Source organism: Triturus cristatus, chromosome 1_2 (assembly GCF_964204655.1).
Source record: "Triturus cristatus chromosome 1_2, aTriCri1.1, whole genome shotgun sequence".
Classification (NCBI taxonomy): Eukaryota; Metazoa; Chordata; class Amphibia; order Caudata; family Salamandridae; genus Triturus; species Triturus cristatus.
This window is the reverse complement of record NC_140580.1, coordinates 908,131,620-908,151,615: the sequence shown is the minus strand read 5'-3', so window position 1 is coordinate 908,151,615 and position 19,996 is coordinate 908,131,620. Positions and strand designations below refer to the sequence as shown.

At 42.2% G+C, this 19,996-nt stretch overlaps 1 protein-coding gene across 2 annotated transcripts in view; it reads right to left on the bottom strand.

Moving 5' to 3' along the window:
- The window catches only part of C1_2H1orf159 (chromosome 1_2 C1orf159 homolog), a 273,746-nt gene that overhangs the window by 51,930 nt on the left and 201,820 nt on the right, over positions 1–19,996 (bottom strand). For both annotated transcript variants that reach the window (XM_085609641.1, XM_085609644.1), the window contains exon 6: positions 13,067–13,132. In XM_085609641.1, coding sequence (XP_085465767.1) covers positions 13,067–13,132 — 66 coding nt within the window. The remainder of the gene's footprint in view (positions 1–13,066; positions 13,133–19,996) is intronic.

Sequence of the window (19,996 nt, the reverse complement as noted above, 5' to 3'; positions counted from 1 at the left end):
GATCTTGAATTCAGCAGTGTGCACCTTAATGTTGGTATCACATGATCAATTGTAGGTGACTTTTCCTGTTTTCGCGGTTCAATGGACCCGTATACTAATTCCGGGAGAATGGTATTACAATTAGGACAGATCATTGGGTCTTATTTATGACTCCACAGATAAGGATCACATTCTTTAATCAAAGAGGGATTTACGGAAGTACTTTATGATGCCCAAATAAATGTATAAAACCCTGTTCTGATTTTTTGTTCTTTGATACAGTCCTGAGACCCGCTTCTGTAACTGTGCTCCTGTCCAAAGTGTTTAATTAAACCAACTTTTCCTGTTTTGCCAAACGCCTAGTCATTTTTTTCAAGGAAAATTCATATTTGAGCAACATTTTGGAGAGCCAGACTTATATCTCGGACCAGAGTGCAGTTGAAGGAAAGGGACCCCGCCCGGAATTAACATTTGTGCACCAAGGAAGGCAAGCAGACACCACAACTGATTGGATGTCCTGCTGAATCGGCGGGCAGAGGTCCATCCTGAAGCCGCTGTCAGTGGGTAAGAGACTACATCTGATCCTTAGTGCCAGCATTTGGAATATGGCAAACTCGCAAGAAACACAAACATTTAACCTTAGCGCCCTACCACTGAAAGAAATCTGGCATGTCATTTATATGTCCAAACTGAGTAGTCGCAAGGCGGCCTCGGAGGCATTGCCGTAGAGGTCACTCTTATTCAATAGTCAGCACACTAGGAAAAGTGAATATTGGTTGTCGCTTGGACCGCCGCTGGGTGTGACAGATGATACGCGTGTCCCCTGAGTGTGATACACGGTTGAGACCTCACTGCTTGAACAGCTGGGCATGACACAGATGGCACGAATGGGCCCTTGGTGTGATTGAGGGCTGGCACCTCAATTTTATTTTTCAGCCTAAATGGGTTTTCTCAGTGCTACCGGTTTCTTAACACTGTTGGTATCTGAAACAAGTGACAGGTGTGGTTTGCTTGGACCACTGGGGGTGACACAGATGGTACACTTGGTCCCCGGGTGTGATACAGGTTGCAATTTGGACGTTAGGGAAAAAGATTTGGATCTGGGGGATCAGGTGTAGCTTGTGTTTGGCCAAGTGGGGCATGTGGTTCTTCGAGTTATTCCTCTTTTCCACAAAAATTGTCATTGCCTTTGAACCGGAGCAGGTATTGACAGACTATAGGGCTCACTTAGGCCCGTGTACTACGCAGGGCTTCCCCTGGTCACAGATTAGCATGCGCTAGGAGCAAGGCAAGATATTTTTTTACAAAGTCATTATTTTTTCTCTGTCAGTTTTTTCTTGCTGTAGTATTGAAATTGATGCAAGGTATATTTGATGTTGTGGTGCTCGTAAATTAATGCAACTGTATTTTGTGTATTGTCTATGTCTCAATGTGCTATATCAAGGCGTTGCTATTTCTCACAATCACTATTTCATATTAAAGAAAAGTCTGCTATTTGCTGCCAAATTCATATGCATTGCTATTTGTGTTTGTGAAATGTTCATGTTGATGCATTTGTAAACCGCGTTGAGCTCATACTAATTAGTTAGAACCAGCAATCCCTGTGTATATATTTTTCACAACTAGAGTACAACTTGAGACTTCCTAAAAGCAGAACAACTAGGATGCATCTGTCCCTTAAGTATCCAACTTATCATGGAGTCACAACTAAAACAGATGCAAACCAGGGTCCCCACACAGGCAAAAAAACTTAATACGTTATGCCACGAATGGTACGCACACACTAAGGCACACACATTTTACCGGCCAAAGGAGGGAACCTTCAACACTAACACAATCGAACACATGAGAACACACATTGCAGACCAAATATGCAGGACAGAAGAAGGGCAGGAGATAGGCACTATTAGAATCATGAGCCATCTTCGAGAAGGCCCAGACTGATCATCCTATCCCACAGTCACCAAGCAAGGCGTCCACGCCTCCCCCGCCGCATGGAGGTGCACTCCCCGATGCCAGCTATCCCTGCATTAGGATACACTAACTCACCAGTTAAGGGTGCCAAATGATCCCCTATCGCACAACAAACTGTTAGGTTCAGGCATGAAAGTGTAACAGTCTAACAAATAAAGCTCCCTCATGACCTATGTATAATTTCTTGTATTTATCAAACTGTTATTGAAACATGTAAAGAAGCATGGGCTTTTGAGCAAACAAATCAATTTGCCACTCTATTTTAGTTCTTTACTCTTATTTATTTTGTTTTAAGATTATCCTTTTTTTTTTTATAAATCAATATTCATTTATGACATTATAACAGTTGTACATTTCCATTATTTACATCAAATCCCGAATACAAAATTATTATTCCAAACAGAACCCAGGTAGAGAACACATATCACTTATACTAACCATTCATACATCCACATACCATACACATCCCATATGTAAATCTAAATAGCTATCCTAGTTAGCGCTTGTAGATTGATTACAGTCTCTGTGACCCTAAAAGGGGACTATGTGTGTTCTCTACCTGGGTTCTGTTTGGAATAATAATTTTGTATTAGGGATTTGATGTAAATAATGGAAATGAATAACTGGGATAATGTCATAAATGAATATTGATTTATAAAAAAAAGGATAATCTTAAAACAAAATAAATAAGATTAAAGAAATAAACTAGAGTGGCAAATTGATTTGTTTGCTCAAAAGCCCATGCTTCTTTACATGTTTCAATAACAGTTTGATAAATACAAGAAATTATACATGGGTCGTGAGGGAGCTTTATTTGTTAGATTGTTTATTATTTCCCCTCTTCTCCCTGACCTTTTGGAAAAGTAAATTGTTTAGAGTGGGTCCCAATAATTTTTGCAATGAAAGTGTAACAGGTCAGCAGGCCTGGGCAATCCCAGTACCCCCTCAGTCCAGTGCTAGAGCTCCCCGAAGTTTGACGCCCCCTCCCATTGCGTTCATCTCATCGAACCCCAGTGACACAGAGAACATGCACTACCACTGGTTCAGGTGAACACACTCGAATGATAGGGAAATTCATAGCGGTTCTGAATAGTGATACAACTAGCGTAGATGAGGAGAGGGGTTCCAGTCCTTTGGGATACAACAACGAGGTTGGGCATGCCGGGCCCGAGCACATAATTATAGGCTGACCCTGAAGAAGAAAGTAGTGAGAAATGAAGGAGAAATCTTTGCACGTCCATTCTGCGACTTGCTAGCAGACTGGGCTAAGGAGGGTAACCAATTTGGCTGGTCCTGGCCTAGAAGAGGGTCATCTGAGCCAGAGGACATGGCTATGGCAGAGGATTGCATCAGATATAGGAAGGGAAATCCCGATAGGAATTTCCCCTACATGCAGCAATGCCTCATAAGGTAGGAAAGGAGGCAAGTACAGAAAAGAAGGAAGAAGAAAAAATAGGAGGAGGTTGGGGCGGAATCAGGATGTCAATGCGAAATCCCTAAGCTGGAAGCAAATGGCCCTGGTCAGAACAGCTGTGGCCACAATGGCCACGGCATCCAATGAGGTTGCCGACGCAGAGGTTCGGAAAGGATAAAGCACATTGTAACAGGACTTGAGGATGTAGTACAGAGAACTCTCAAAGCTGGGACCGGGTCGCTATTCCTCCTTCGCTCCCAGAACCACTCTCACTTGCTCCGTACAGTCAGTGACCCGACGGTCCGACGAAGAACCCACCATAACAGTGCTGGTAAATAACACGCCCTCTAGCTTCCTAATTGAAACCGGTGCAACAAAGTCATGTCTAAAGGAAAGGATCGTCCCGCTATCCAAAGACTCCATGAACACGCGGGGGTTCTCGGGCACGGTTATGAGAGTTCCCTTCACAAAACCCCTGGTGATAGATGTGGGAGGCAGTTGTGTAAAGGGACAGCTGCTACATCACCCTAATCCCCAAACAATCTCCTAGGAAGAGACTTAATGGCCAAACTAAACAGGACCATTCATTTTTCAGAAGATGGGACAATAACCTGCTCAACCCTTGAGGTTACCCCATCAAGAGTCATGTCTTTAACCCATCCACATCGCACAGATAGGCCGATAAGAGCAACACCCACCGACCTGAAGGCCTTCACTGAAGCAGTCCTCACAATCATTGCTAAAGCACCGGAACTTCTGGATCGGAAGCTACAGCTGCATGGGAATGTGTGTTACACCAGGACAGTGGTTCCCAAACTGTTTCAACCCATGGCTCCCTTGACCTATTGGTCGTTGGCCGCGGCTCCCCATTATGCTACTTTATTATGTTGGGTGAGAAGGTGCAAGTTCGGCCTCAGGAGTACTTCCATATTTCTCCCTGAAAATAATTGGGTTGAAGGAATTATAATCATATACAACCTGAAAGCATGGAAACACGTCCATTACCCGGGAATTACGCCCACAACCCTAAGACCACGCCCACAGGGAACTAGCGTCTAGTCTTGTACAGGTCCAGCCCACAGGCCAAAGAAATAGAAGCCAACAGCGCCCCTTTCCGTGGCTCTTCGGATAGCCATCCACCTAGGTCATGGGGTGTTCTAGATCTGTTTGTGTTGCTTGCATTTCTGTGACCAAGCAGTGTAATATATACATGTGAAAAGTATTTCTTTCTGTGGGAGAGCCTGTACATCTGGGATTGCTGCAAGGAGGTAGACGCGTGCAGTTTAACATGCACAGATTTTATTGCAAACCAAAGTAGCCATGGCCATTTTCTCTTTAGTCTGCCAAAGCCCTGAATAAATATGTGCATTTATTAAACATCTGGCCAATCATCCATGTCATGCATGTCACATTGTGAGGCTCATCAACGAAGCCCTGGGAAACATTTCTTCATCTTTGATCACATCAGTTTTAGGAAAGGCAAGTACCAAACATAAGTATGTATGTCTTCTAAGAAAGCCAATGTTATGTGTATGGTACATAGAATTTGCCTTTTGGAGCTTTCTGCCCCCTCCTAATAAAGGCAAGTGTATTTATGACTACTATAATTGAATTCCTAATACATATATGACTGAAAATGGGAATTTTCATGTCAATCATTTTTTAACGGCCTCTTGAGGCAGATTAACATACATAGTTAGTTTTCTTTTCTTTTAAATGTTTTAATGTTTATTTTAAATGTTGAAACCGTTTCCATTGTTTCTGTCTGCCTTAGTGGGTGTTGTCTGTTGTCCCAGTAAATAGAGCAGGAAGCTTTTGTCCCCTCTACAAGAAACAACAGATTTCTAGAACAATGCATTTTAGCTCAAGCAGCCGATTCAATATTCATGTCTGCTGTACATCGTTGACAGCTGCATGGGCCCATCAATCTGGGAGAAGCCCAGCTGATCTGTGCGCTCAATTAGCCAGCGCGTGAGTGGTATCTAGACTGCGCGCATGACGTTTGATGGAGCCTTGTATGTTCTTCATTTGCTGCCTTTAGAAAACTTCACTGAAGAAGTTACACACAGGAGCTAAACAACTTGAGTAATGTGCAAATGAAAGATTTCGCACCCCCCAACACGACTATCTTTTGCTTTGGGAAATCGGCCAAACAAACTGCACAGAACAAAATGCTCCATTTTCTTTTTTGTTTTCAAGAATGGGGATATTGTTTGTGTAGAATTAAAAGCTTCTTAGAAATTGTCAGACATGAAACTGTTCTACGTATTAGTGGCAACACCGTTTAAATACTGTAAAAAGCCACAATGTGGTATTCTCATGTGGTGGTTTCACAGTTTTTCAGCCTGGGTAAAAGGCGAAGCTGGCTCTCGATATTCTCAGATTGATCAGCCAACGCTGGTAACAGCTGTAGTGGGCCAGAGGAAAAAGAGCCTAACAGTTGGCGCCATAATTAGCTGCCGGTGACTCCCAAACTCTGTGCATGGTGCGTGGCGCCCCTGGCTAGTTTTGCCGGCACACCAGGGTGCTGCGGCGCACAGATTGGGAACCACTGCACCAGGAGGATCACCATGATATGGAACCCCAAGAGGAGGTGCTGCTTTGCTTGAAGGCCATTGAGGTGCAGCCTGAATAAGGGGTCCTGATGGCCACCGACCAAGCGATTGCAAGTGGGCATGTATCATCTTCGTTACACCCGGTCTCAGTACACGGGAGGTAACCGAAGAGAAGCTGTTCACTGAGTGTCCAGGGGCCTCAGAAATAAGCATCCCCTGGGACACAAACCTCTTGCGTACTACAGCAGTCATACAAGGTCATTTCCCATGCAAGCAGGCACTAGTCGCAGCAGCCTTTGCCATTGAGAAAAGCACCTCCATTGTGATGGAGGCACTGCTGACACTGCATGCAGAACACTCAGTGTTTGCAGTAATACAAAAGAGCAAGAGCACGCTCACCACAATAAACGGCTTCAGCTTACGAACTGATACTCGCCAGGACATCATTAAAAATAACACTGTGTCATCTAGCAAACCCAGACACCTTCCTAGCTCATTAGGTTCAGGAGGGGGAGGAGATCCAGGACTGTGCCACATACACCCCAGAGGGGATCAGCCAGGCAGAGGAGGTTCCAATCCTGCATAGTGAAGCATTTTTCATCAACGGTTCCTCCATGATAGACCAAGAGACCAGGGCAAGACACACAGGGACGGCAGCAGTGACAGCCCATAGCCACGTGTCCTCAGAAACACTGCAAGTCATTGTGCAGTTTACTCACCTCCCCCACCGTTCAGCACAGGCAGCAGAGCTGACAGCTCTAATCAAAGCCCTTAACCAAAGCACGGGGAAAATGGTAACTCTCTACTCAGATTCAGCTTCCGTTACCACCACGGTGCATTTTAGCATAGGAAGGTGGTAGAGGCGAGGGTTCCTGAAATCAGACAGCACAACCGTTGTGCACAGGGAACTCCTAGAACAACTAAACAACGCCCTACTCTACCTAAGCCTGTGGCTGTGGTAAAGCGTGCCACCCACACTGGGGGCAAAGGACTTCATATCGCAGGGGAATGTATTAGACGACCAGCTTGTGAAAAGGGTAGCTTATGAAATGATTAAAAAGACACATGTGCTTCCTTTACAACAGGCACAAGAGATGGGGACTCCCCCATCCCTCCTGTTGAACAAGCATTAAAGAGAAACAGCAGGGTTGTACTTGAGGAAGTTGCATGAAACACCATTACCTGACGAGAAGAAGCAATGGGCAGTGCAGTGTTCAAGGGCGGCATATGAGGGCCAGGCCAAATTAATCTCCACACCCCTCCCCCTGTAAATGAATGAGGCAGCTGGTACAGTATAGAGGTGCAGGAGTTAAGAAGGTATTTGAGCAAGGAACATCCCTTTCTATTTTATTTTTATCTTGTTACATTTTTCTTCTGTTCCAAGATAAGTTAGATGTCAGGCTATGTTTCCTGAAAAATTGGTTTCTATTCTTGTAAGTAGAGATGTTTACTTTTCTTTCTTTGACTGCAAATTTAGAGTATTTTATAAAGTGAACTATGTGACAATCTTGCTCGGGTACAGACAAACAATGGAATTATATAGTGGGAGGGCTAAATTATTTTGCAATGCTGACTAAATTGTGTGACAAGAAAACACAAATGATGCAGCTTATTGCGGCACATTTTGTGATAGTTTCACTTCACATTTTTGTTATTTTGCCATTTTTACACGTTAGCAGTGTCTGGGCAAAGGTTTCACTTTAAAAGTACCAGGTCCACATCCAAATACAGCTCTAACTACCTAAATTGTGACCAGTCAAAACTTTTGCAAAGGCAGCACATGTTGCAGCATTTTTAATAATTTCTGATGTGTTTGAAATTGAAAAAAATTGGCTTTTGTTAAAATCTGCAGATCATAAGGCAGATGATGGAATATGTGGAAAATGCAGCAAATTCATAATTATGCAGAAAATGCTACAGAATCACATAATTCGAGTGACTTTGCATACAGGGTGTGCAAAAGAAAGTACTGTAGGGTGTCAATTTGTTTCTAATTCACACATGTAAATGGATTGTACAAATATTTCAACATATACCAGAAGTTATGAAAGCACAAATGAAGCACATTTTGTTTTATAATTCTGAAGTGAGATGGAAACAAATATTTTAATATGCTCATAGCAAATCGTGGTGATGCACAAAAGATAATGTATTTTAATTGTATTAATCTTACTATCTCTATGTGTGGCACTGAAGAGCTTACTTACATGGGCAGCAAGCACCATCCCATAGTGTGATGTGTGGTTGGAAGGGTGGTGTCTTTGTTTTGTGATCCTATGCGGGATGGGAGTCCATGCCATGCGTGATGGCCTCCAAGGTGTGGTTACCATGTTTTGGGATGCAGCTTGTAGCAGTGTGGTGGATGATACACAGATGCACAGTTTATGGTTTTTCAGTACACAGGAAGCTTTGAACAGCTCTGCAGGTCTCTTTATGGTATTATGTGATTATAAACTGCTAGATTGTTATTGAATTGGGTTGTCGATCAATTTTGAGACATATATAACTACATTTCACACTGCTGTGCCACTTTGTTTGAAAGAAGCAGTAGAAATGCACTGTATTTACAGCGATAGAGCACATTTCTGCTTTCTCTTAGTGCTGGCACACTGTGTGCTGCTTTGCGCTTATGCAAGCACCCTCGCGTCATGGTGCAAGGGTGCCTGCATTAAGGGCACGATTGCTTTTGTGGAGGAAGGAACACCTTTTCTGCACAAAACAATCCTTAGAGGCATATTCTTTTTTCTATATGTGCTGCAGAATGCAGCACAGTAGAAAGACGAAGTAACAAGGAGAATTAAAGTTATTTCTCCTCTTTACGCCTTTCTGGGGAAGGTGCAGCATTTTGAGGCATGTGCAGGTTTACTAGCTTTAGTAAATATGAGACTGCAAAATCTATGGGTGGATGCATGGAAACGCCCATACTCCATCCATGGAACGCTCCTTCTCAATGCAAGGTAACTCTAGGCAGCGCTATGCACTGCCTTGCGTTACTTTGTATTTACTAAATCACGCAAAGCCATGTAAAGTGGCTTTGATATCTTTGTAAATACCAAAAGAAACATTGAATCAGGGCTGCACCGCAAAATCTTAGTAAATCTGCCCCCAGAGCTGGCAATGTTGGAGGGAGAGAGAAATGGAGAGATCTGCTGGGATGTACACTGCTACTATCATCTCATATCTGAAAGTCTTTGTGAGATGAAAGAAGTGGCCATAGTGTATAGATATTTAGGACCTGCAGTCATGGACTGGAATAAAGTCCTTGGACTGACCGGCAGTATGGGACAGATCTCTATCAGTTATTCCATGTCTGTTCATTTAGTGATGTCTGGTGTGCTGGCTGCACAGAACTGGTGATGGACAACCCTCGTAGCAAATATGGCTTAAATGAATGTAAGAGGTGTAAGCTACAGTTGGCTCTGGCCACTGGATCTTAGGGCATTAGTATTAGTGTGGGCCAGAAATGCTATGAATGAACTTCGATAACAGTGAAATACCCTGGCAAAGCATAGGTCAGCCATTCTTAACTTACCTGCTTATTGAAAGTAGTTTGCTGGTTGGGGTGCTTACAGCCTGTGAATTGTAAGCTAAAGATGAGCTTGATGGTGTGAGAGTCTTTCCAGATTCTGCGGCTGGGATGTGGGTGATGTAGTGGTCTTGGAAATATCCACATTTTCAACTAATATCTGAAGTGTATAGGCTCCTGTATGTTTCAAAGGCTGGCAGAGAAAGCAGTGTCTCCTATGGATTTGTTATGCTAATGTGGAATGATAAGAGGTGCAAGCCTGGAGTGCAACGTCCTGATTTGTTTGAATTGCTTGAATTTAACTTCTAGGTATAGTGGTCCTTTTCATTGGAGGCTCTGTGAACAAAGCAAAGTGCCTTGAACATTGCCCTTCTTGCTATAGATAGCCAATGGAGTGATTGCAAGACCGGAGTCATGTGTTTTCTTGGGTGAAGGCAGAGAAAAAGTCTTGCAGCAGCATTTTCGAGGTGTTGTATTTTGCATATGATGAATGCTTTCAGCATTGTCAAAGTTGGAGATTATGAGTGTGAGGATGGCTTGCAGTTTCTGTTGGTATCCAAAGTATGGGAGTATGCAACAGTGTTTTCATTGTGTAGAAGGCATTCTGTTTTACGTGTCGACATGTGGCATCAAATATAGGTCTGAATCCAAGGTTATCACTAGGTTTCTTACTTCTCTTGAGACTGCTGAAGGGACCTCATGTTTCTTCGGCCATATGGCAGCAGGCTGATATTTTGTCCGCAGGGCATACACTTGGTCTATATGGTATTTAGCTTTAGATGGTTATTCGTCATCCATGTGTTTATGGCCCAAAGGTAGTCATCAAGTTGCAGAGGTCATCCAGACCATCATTTTTTTAATTTGGGTGTCATATACATTGTTGTAACGGCTGAATGATTTAATCAGGTTTGTAAGTCGGTTAGGTAGATGTCGAATAAAGGAGGGACTATATTGGATCCCTGTGGAATACCATTGTTTTGTGTGAGAAGCTGATATGAAAGATAGTACAAACTCTAGTTCACTGTCACAACTGAGAGGCCAAGAATTCAATGGGCATTAGCTCAACTCCCTTCTCACCTTTCATTTATGGTATGTTAAACAAGAGTTTGCTGCGTGAAGAGATTACACAACTGTACAGGACATGGAGTCATGTTGTTCTGAAGCCCCTAACTTTCATGATATTTTCTATTCCAGATACATATGGGGTTTCACTACCTAAACCTACCAGTCATTCAGAAGCATTTTCCAATCAGGAAACTCCTGATTCCAATATGTCATGGTGCTTTGATTAGCCTAATGTGCTAGGGCAAAGCTATCACAAGCCAGGTACACCTTACATTTGAATGACATTGCATTTGCTCACACTGGCCTGTTTTGAAATATAGCCTGGCAAGAGAGTGTATCTGCTCTAGAGATCGTTACTTTGTTTGCTGGAGCCAGATATGTTTTTTAGGTTAACGTGCCTGCTGCAAAGGCCGGCAAATACAATAACTAGCAGTAGTGTGAATCTGAAAGGACCTAATACAGCCTGCCATGTCACAAAGAGCCGCTATAACAGGCTATCTTTCAAAGATTGTTTTATATCTAGATAACCCTGCCAGGCTCATCATGCTAAGGATTCATATTGTTGAACCAAATATTGTGGAAACCATAATTGGTGCATTGGAGGCTGAAAGTATTTATAATTGACCTCTCTACACATCTCCGCAGAACACAGAATAACATTTTGTGAGTTTTGTATATTCTAACTTAAGATATGTATTGACCCCTTTGAAATTCTGCTACAGCTTTATCTAATTTATGGTCCTAGCCCATAAATTACTATTATGAAGTCCTATAACAGTACTGTACTAAACGCACGATATTTGGTGACTATTTGGGGTAGCGTTTTTTAATGGGGATGCGTGGGAATGCTGGATGATGGGCATTTCTATGATTTAGCCAATGTTCGGTGTTTGCAAGGCTGTCTGTGTAAGAAAAGGTAGTGGGATCTATGCAAGCTACCCTTGGCACCTAGTTATTAGAAATGTCAGGGCCTTGCATGTTGTCCTGGATGCTGAATGAGCCGTAGCTTAAATACCGCAGCTAACCACATCACCAAAATTGGTCAATTTGTTAAACAGAAGTACCCAGAACTATCTGGCTAAATATATAAACTAAGTTTGCCCCCTATGGTCTTGATTCCCTTTCTCAGTGTTTCTCAATTTAGGACTCTATACCGATTCTTACACTCTTTATTTTGAGCAGTCTCTTACATTTCACTACATCTCTCCATTATTAGAGGTGCTATATCAGCGTTCTCATTCTCACTTTGTCTGGCTCACCAATCGAAGCTAATTGCTACCTACCACCCCATCTTCATCACTGTAACAAACTTTTAAGATGACTTTAGAAACCACCCCCAACCCCCCGCCCCCAAAAACAAAAAGACTGAACACGCTCCTTATCCAATCTGCATAGAGTACAACCTCATAACATATTTCTGAATAGTGTTCCATCCCAAAGCTTGTGCACTTTCAGTGTAATGAAAATTAGTGTTACTATTACCCAATGTAATGGTACTCATTCGACCTTGGATGGACAAAAGACTGAGTTGGTTCTACCAGGATTTGAACAGATGTCAACAGAAAGCGTTTAACTTGCGTAGCCTTCTTACCAACCTAACCCCATTATGACCATTCTAATAATATTTTGTGTTAAACAGTAATGCTTCCTTCCACACCACGCAAGCAGCCTGACAAATAAATAAAACTAAGATGAATAATAAGCCACTCTGTCTCATTTTTCCTTCTTAGCCTACCTCGGCCAAAGGTTTTTTAGCACCACGAAAGCTCTTGATGATGGTGAAACACAAATACTTACATCAAGTTGTTCTTACTCTCGCCCTTAAGGAACTGAGAACATGTTCAAGTGGCAGGTATCTCAATAACGTACGAAAGAGAAAGCAACACTGACCAAGTTAGGAGACCAGACTATCTAAAACGTTACCACTACCCATAAAAGAGTTGAGAGATTAATGTCTGTTTTTAGACAGCTCAAACATATGTAATGGGGATGTAGGAAACAAATCAACCACAGTTGGAACCTATGTGTTTTCTCTTCATACTGCAACTGTGTGTGCCACACTGCAGAAACTGATTTTTGGAAGCTTCCCACAACAATATTTTTAGCAGGTAAAGAATAGTGCAAGCATGGTTTAACATTATATCAAACACAGCATTCGCTCACAAATTAAAATACATTTATCAATTGCAGCCAAACAAAGATCCGAAAAATTGGAAACAAATAAACCATAAGCTGGCAATACAAATAAAGTAAGTTCCTACACTATACCTCTATAGCACTTCTCCTCTGCCCTCACTAATCACCTCTAAACAGCCTTACTGATCCAACAAAGAATAGGGTTTCTACAACTACCTACCTAAAATGAAAGACATGCAAAGGGAAACAAGTCAAAAACATTTAGGGAATAAAAGAAAAAACATGTGTACACCCAACATAGTAAACTATAAAGTGCAGATCGTATCCCCATAATATCCTAAACTCTTTCTCACATGACTGCCTTTGAACTTGATAGAACAGCAGCTTCTGTAATGCAAGAACAACTGAGAAACGTACCTATACTGTGCAAGTCAGGGGCAGTGGTGCTGGTGTTCATGTGCAACTCGAACACTCGTCCACTGGCTGCAGAACAAAAATATGAAATAAAATACGTTTAAGAGCTACTAAATACTGCATTGCATCTTTCCACCATTTAATACACTATTACACTGGGATTTACGGTAACCTTCACAATAATTACCAAATAAAGCACTGTCTGTCAACTTGCCCCTGTGCATTCCACTATATCCTTGCTTCTAGTAGTTCAAAAGGATTCTAAAGCCCTTCGCTCTCTTAGCTTTAATTGTATCCTAAGATAACAATATAAAACGTGTGTCTGGATTGAGCAGGCTTGACTCATCCTATTCAAACAGAATGAGAAGCCTCGAGTCAGAAGACTGAACTGATGAGGACAGCTATACGTTTTTATCCTGTATCTACCAGGCAGCATACGCTTTCTGGTTGCAAAAAAATTACTGTGGGTTTACCAAGAACTTACATGTCAAGTCAAGTCAAGTCAAAAAGGCTTTATTTCGATAAAAATTATCATAAAAGCATCACAATTTAAAAATTTACAGAGAAATTTGATTATAAGTTCATCTAAAAGTATACCTTTTCAGTAAAAATAAATAAATACATCATCATATTAAAAGGGATTAAACAAGTGTTTTTAGCCTTTTACTTCTAATGGCCCATGCCCATGCTAAAAATTTTGCCAGAACACAAGCATAAAAAGGGCGGGAGTCCGACATTAAAATGCGCAATGCTTCAACATGGTGCAGAGGAAGAGAACCAGTTCTAAATTTGAAGTAGAGGGACCTATCAAAGGGTCTTTCGATGATATCTAGGTATGGTTCCCGGAAAGGTAAGTCCTTGAATTTCAGGAAGTCCTCCGTGAGGCTGCCCAAGGCGTTATTAGTATTCCGCTGGGTCGCGATCCAGTTCCAAAATAATTTCTTCAAGAATGCTTTCGGAGGTGAGGACCTATTCTCCCAGGCTTCACTTAGACCCAAATCACATAAAAGGGCTTTCAAGTCTCGCAGCCATTTTATCTTGTGCCACCCAGGGGATGACATTACTTCGGAAAGGCCCTTTGCATATTTTGCCAGTTCAGGGACTCTCCACAACCTGGCCCATAAGAGTAGTGGGCGAAGTTTTGCTAGATCGCTAATGGGTTGGCAACCCAAATCTAACAGCAACGGGATCATTGGAGTGCCCTGAGGAAGTGACATAATCGCTCTATAGAACTTCCTCTCAGATCTAATTAACTCACTGATATTATATGAGCCCCAGAGTTCGGCCCCATAGAGAGCAGAACTGACTCCCCTAGCAGCATAGATTTCAATGACAGGGGCAATAGGTCTAGATGCACAGGCGCGCTGCTCTTTCAAAAGTGCCCCTGTTACCCTCTTGTGTGCTAGTAACATTTTGCTTAGATGGGGAGCCCACTGCATATTATGTGACAATCGAATTCCCAAGTAGTCAAATACATCCACCCTCCCCAAGGGTATAGCGTTCAATTGTGGGGAACGAACAGATTTTTTTTTGGGGGGGTTCATCACCAGGAACTTGGTTTTTTCAGTATTGATAATCAAGCCCCTTTGTACACAAAAATGCTGGAAGTTGTTAAGCAATTTTTGGAGGCCCATCGGGGATTTAGACAGTAAGAGCGTGTCATCCGCAAAGAGGAGGGTCGGTATGCGCTCACCCGCCAGGGAAGGTTCATCTGATGGGTCTTTCAACAGATGCTCGACCACTCCGTTGACATATAGTGAAAAAAGGGTGGGAGCAAGAACACATCCCTGACGGACCCCTCTCTCAACCGGAATTCTACTAGTCTTCTCGCCTTCTGGTCCCCATCTAATCTGGGCAAAAGTGTCTTCATGGAGTCTTACAATTAATCGTAAAATATAATGGGGTAACCCCATGTCACCAAGAACTTACATGGCCCACCCATTGATTACCATTGGTTGCTTTTACTGTTCCTCATTTCTGGTTTCTTATTTGACTGATTTCCTTGTCCCAGCTTGTCCATCCTGTGTTTGTCCTCCCCTGGAGCATAGCCTCTCTACCATCCATCAGATGGCCTGGCTTCTACCCTTCCACTGCTCGCTTTTTAAAAAAATATATATATTTTCTTTTTGCTTAAGCACTCCATGGGAGTGAATGTGTTTTCCAGGTCTCTGACTCGCTTACTTTCCCCACCACCGAGTGCTATGAAGCAAGCACTCTCTCATGTTATGCCCCCTGCCAAACTCCCTGGCTCCCCCACTTTCCATGTTCCCTTTTTGTCCCTGTGCGGATCCCCTGCTCCACATGTTACCATCCCCTGCATGCTGCTCTTCTACCCATCCTGTCAAGTCACCACTGCTTCAGCCCCCAACGCTCCCACATATCCCCCCCACACCTTTCTTTTTACAAATTTATGCTGGGAGTGGGAGGAGTGCAAGGCAGAAAATTGCTGTCAGGCCCAACAAAAAAAGTAAAGTACTTTTACTCTTATTTTTCTTCTTGTTTAGTTGCTTCATTTTGTAAGCACGTATGTGTAATGAATTATGCAGGCACACGTCATCACAAATCTATGCCTACAAAATGATACAGCCACATATAGGTACCATTTTTTTTTCTACTTTTGGTCATGTTGCACAGCATCTTGCTGATGCTGTCCGGTATCACAAAAGACACACTGGCAAAGCCAAAAGGCCCAAATGTAAGATCCACTGACTTTTCCAATGCTTGATCATCAATGCTCTGGTGATCCATGGACTATCAACTTAGAGAGTACTCTCCACGGGTCATCATTACTAACAAATACCAAATCATCATAAATATACGTACCCTTACAGGCATTGATCTAGTTATTACTCCAAATGGGCAAACCCCAAGTTAAGACTCCCCTACTGACATCATATTCCATTTCACATGGGTACAGTCTAGAAAGGCCCCCCGAATTCAATAAATGCACGTTGGCATGCCTGATTCAATGTAAGCACTGTTTCTTTCTTCGCTTGCAGTAGGATGTTGAAAGAATTACTTACAGAATCAAACAAACACTGACAAAGCCAATAGTTCTGTGCTCAATATACTAGTGCATAAATGTTCACTTGCTCATGCTTGCGTTTACATGACAGATTGCTGGTGGAGCGGCACGGATTATTGAGCATAAAATAGTTTTACTCCGAAGAGAGGCAGTTACGTCAATCAACGTTTGGTATCTCTCCTAATGGACGGTGCTCAGAATCTCAAAATACACACAAACATGAAAATGTACTCTATTCGCGATGAAAGCCAGAATAGTAAATGGACACTTGCCACAGTGAACCTGCAAGTCGACATGAGGAGTAAGAGAACGTGGAAGAGGGGATGCGGAGGGTGCCATTGGAGGGAGAGAATACTCTGAAAACCTGAGTGGAAAAATAAATCAGTATCTGTGTCACATGTCATCGTCTCAGTGTTTCAAACTTCATTATTGTATCAAAATGTCTGCTTTTTGAGAAAATGTATTACACCCATGAGGCATCCCGCTTTCAGTGGTTATCGCATAGCAAGTTTGGCAAGTGCTGTTATGTATTTTATTATTAAAGCTCTTCATTTAGCATGTTTTGGTTAAGTGTTGTTTATGTCTTTTTCAAAGAACAAGACCACATTTTAAAAATGTTTGAGCAACCATTTATAGTTTTGTTCTAAAAAGTGAAGTGCTGATCTTTAGACAGAGTCCTTTTGAACCCAAGGCAAGACTTTGGGAAGCCATCTTGGATTCAGGCTTAACTTATCTGCAGGAATGTTACTATCATGCTCACACTCGAGTACTGACAAAAGCATTAAAAAATAAGCCTGCTGCAGTGAAAAATATAAATGATTGTATTTATGAGATAAACAAATCCATCTGACAAAGTTATTTATTTATTTATTTAATCAATAAGATGTAAAGATTCCATCTTGCAAGGCAATAGAAGCATACTGCAATTTAAATAACAGTAAATAGCATATGGAAAGAGCATAATCCTCTCTTGAACCCCACTGAATGTGCATATATTAGCACAGAAGTGACAAATGCTTTGGCATACAGCTGCACTGTCAGTTGAGATCTAAAATGCACTGTAAAACCAACAAGGTGATGGATGGGTGCTTGACCTAATCTCAGTCACAGGTCGCATCCCAATCCATAGTTTTTTGTCCACCATGCCACCTCAGTTTGAACCCAGCCATTTTTGGCCCCTTGTGGGAACAATCCAACCTGAACTGCCAGGCCAGGTCCTCCCTGAACTGGAACACAAGCAACCTAAGACTGGTTTCGCCCTAATTAGGGCTCTTCCGCCAGGCATAGCTTGGTTCCAGGGGCAAAGGGAGCCCTGTTTTCTATACTAGTGTGCATTGTAGCAGCATATCTTACATGTACAGTGAAATGTCTCACAGGATGCTTTAGAAACGGAATATGTGCAAACAGTTACTCCTGGGGACAAGACTAAACTCAGCCAGTGCTGCTTTAGGGACTTAACATGTCCATAGAATACCTCCAGAGTATCTCGTCTAACAACCAAGTAGACCATTATAAGGTATTCAGGACCTGGACATTCTCAAGGTCTGAACGGGCTGATGGAGCATAGCTCTAGGTCAGGAACATGCCTATAGGGTATGAAGTATGTGCGCACAAGGACAGAAGTCTGGAGCTGTATTTCGCAGCTGCCCCATCCTTTGTTTTAAAGTTTAACCCTGAAAGGTTTACTACTTATTTTTAACCTGGTGCTCTCTGACCTCTAGCACACTCAAGTCTCAGCGCCACATGCTTGGCAGCCAAGACACGGTTTTCTAGTTGCCGAGGGAACATCAAGGGTACTCCCACATTAAATCTCAATGGAGTCGTTTTTTGCTTGCTTTTTAGGAGACTGTCAAGGGATTTTTAAGACTGTGTGGTAATATGGGGCTAAACTATGAATGGCACCCCTTATCAAGGAATATATGCTTGCATATTTCTGCCTGCCCTATAAGAATCAGCCCTAAAGGACCTGGGATTACAAGCTGAAGGACAGATTGAAATAATCAGTGATGACGTGAAAGGAGATGACATGCAAATAGTTTTTTTTTTTATTTAAAGGTGGAGAGAAAAATTGTGTCAAGTGGCTAACAGGGTGAGAATGCAAAAGTAAATGTTGTGAAAGGAAGAACAATAGTGATCGAAGCCTTCTGAAGACCATTACCCTTTCTGAAGACCCTTGTAGTGTTTAACAAACAGTCAAATACATTACGAACTGAAACATTTCTAATTTTAATTATTCATAAAAAAAAATCAGTGTGGTTACTAATTTATGATACTGCGAGCAAGCATTGGCAAAACAATAGGTTCACTAGTTTTAGGTGGGTGTTAGTTGCTGTGTGACATGTTGGGATGCAATAACCGAAACCCCACAGAGGCACCCAAGTACTGGTCAGGCGACTCCCTGTGTGAAGCGCAGGAATTTAGTGCACATTTTAAGCCACTTTCTTATTAACATTGGCCATGCCTCTTGGAAATGATTCCTTGCTATGCTGGTTAGGCTATGCCCCTTTTAGAGACACCATCACACCTTTATCAACTCACTTAAAGCACTGACTAAATGGATCTTTTCATACAGGTGAAACAAAGTTGGTCTTTGAGAATAAAATATGGTTAGTTTTAGGAGAAACGTTACGTTTGTAGAACTTCCAAAATGCCAATTTGGTGCTAAAAGTGTTAAACTATGCAACTTGCATTACAGAGGTGGTGGATAACAGACAAGCTGTCTTTCATAAGTGGAAGTGAATAGACACCTCATGAATGGGCCTGACGGGAGATCTCATCAAAGCCTCCAAGACCATTTTCAGTTCCCCTGCCAGAGGGTGCATTACCAAAGGTGGGAAACTTCTTAAAAAGCCATTCATTAACATCTCTGGGGTAATAAATGCAGTTTTTTCTCAGCCGCCAGACGTACACTCACTGAAGGGTATCACAAACTTGAATTAATCATATGAAGCAAATAATGTATCATATCACAAAAAGCAATCTGTAGCGGGCTACTATCTTTTAAAATACCAAATACAGACTCCCTTCCAATGCACATTTCTTCTTTATAGAGTTTGCGCAAGCCACTATTAGTATTTCTCATGTATGTTCCAAAAACTGCATTTTAGGTTATGAGCACCTAGGCTGTTAAATGTAGAAAGGGTATATAGTGGTTCAAAACTGGTCCCTAGTTCTTGGTCAACCATCACACATTCCTTTTGAATTAATTTCAATTTTCTAGAGACTTCTTCAACAGGTGTGTGCAGCCGTATTACCCTGCCTCCGACGTTGCCACTAAAATGGTCCTGCACTGTTCAGCGTCATTGTGCATAGGATCCGGGTCAATGGTGAGGAAAACTTAATGAAAGTATGATGTATCAGGGCACTGAATGAGCGGCTCTGCATCCCAAGGCACCACCACCTCTTGGTAAAGAACCAGCGTTTTGCTATATGGGGAGTTGCATCCAGTTCACACACTGAAGTGATATAACTGTGAAACACCAATTGCAGTTGTCTGCTGTCTATGTCCCACTTGTGGCACCTTCTGTTCTATCTTTTTAGGGTGTCCCACAGAGATTCTAATTCAAACACACGCTCTGGTGTGAGAAGACAGAAAAAGGCCCTCTGCAAATAACATTGTGATCCTGTCCAGGGGACATGAAATCGCATTCCATCCTTATTTTTGGATAAAAAGAAAATGAGAGTCCTATTGTCCGTTCTTAGGACAGGGGATTTCTATTAAGACGGAGAAAGGCCTTTGGGGTCCGTCTGCTCACTGGGAGATCCAAAACATTTATAAGGAGCATTGATTTTGTTAGAATTTATGTTTGCCAATGAAAAGCTCCTGAATGAGTGCTCCCTACCCTTTGAAATAAGCAATTTTTTTTTCAGGAGGAACGGATTCTTGCAGTTGCAGTTATTGGACTTTG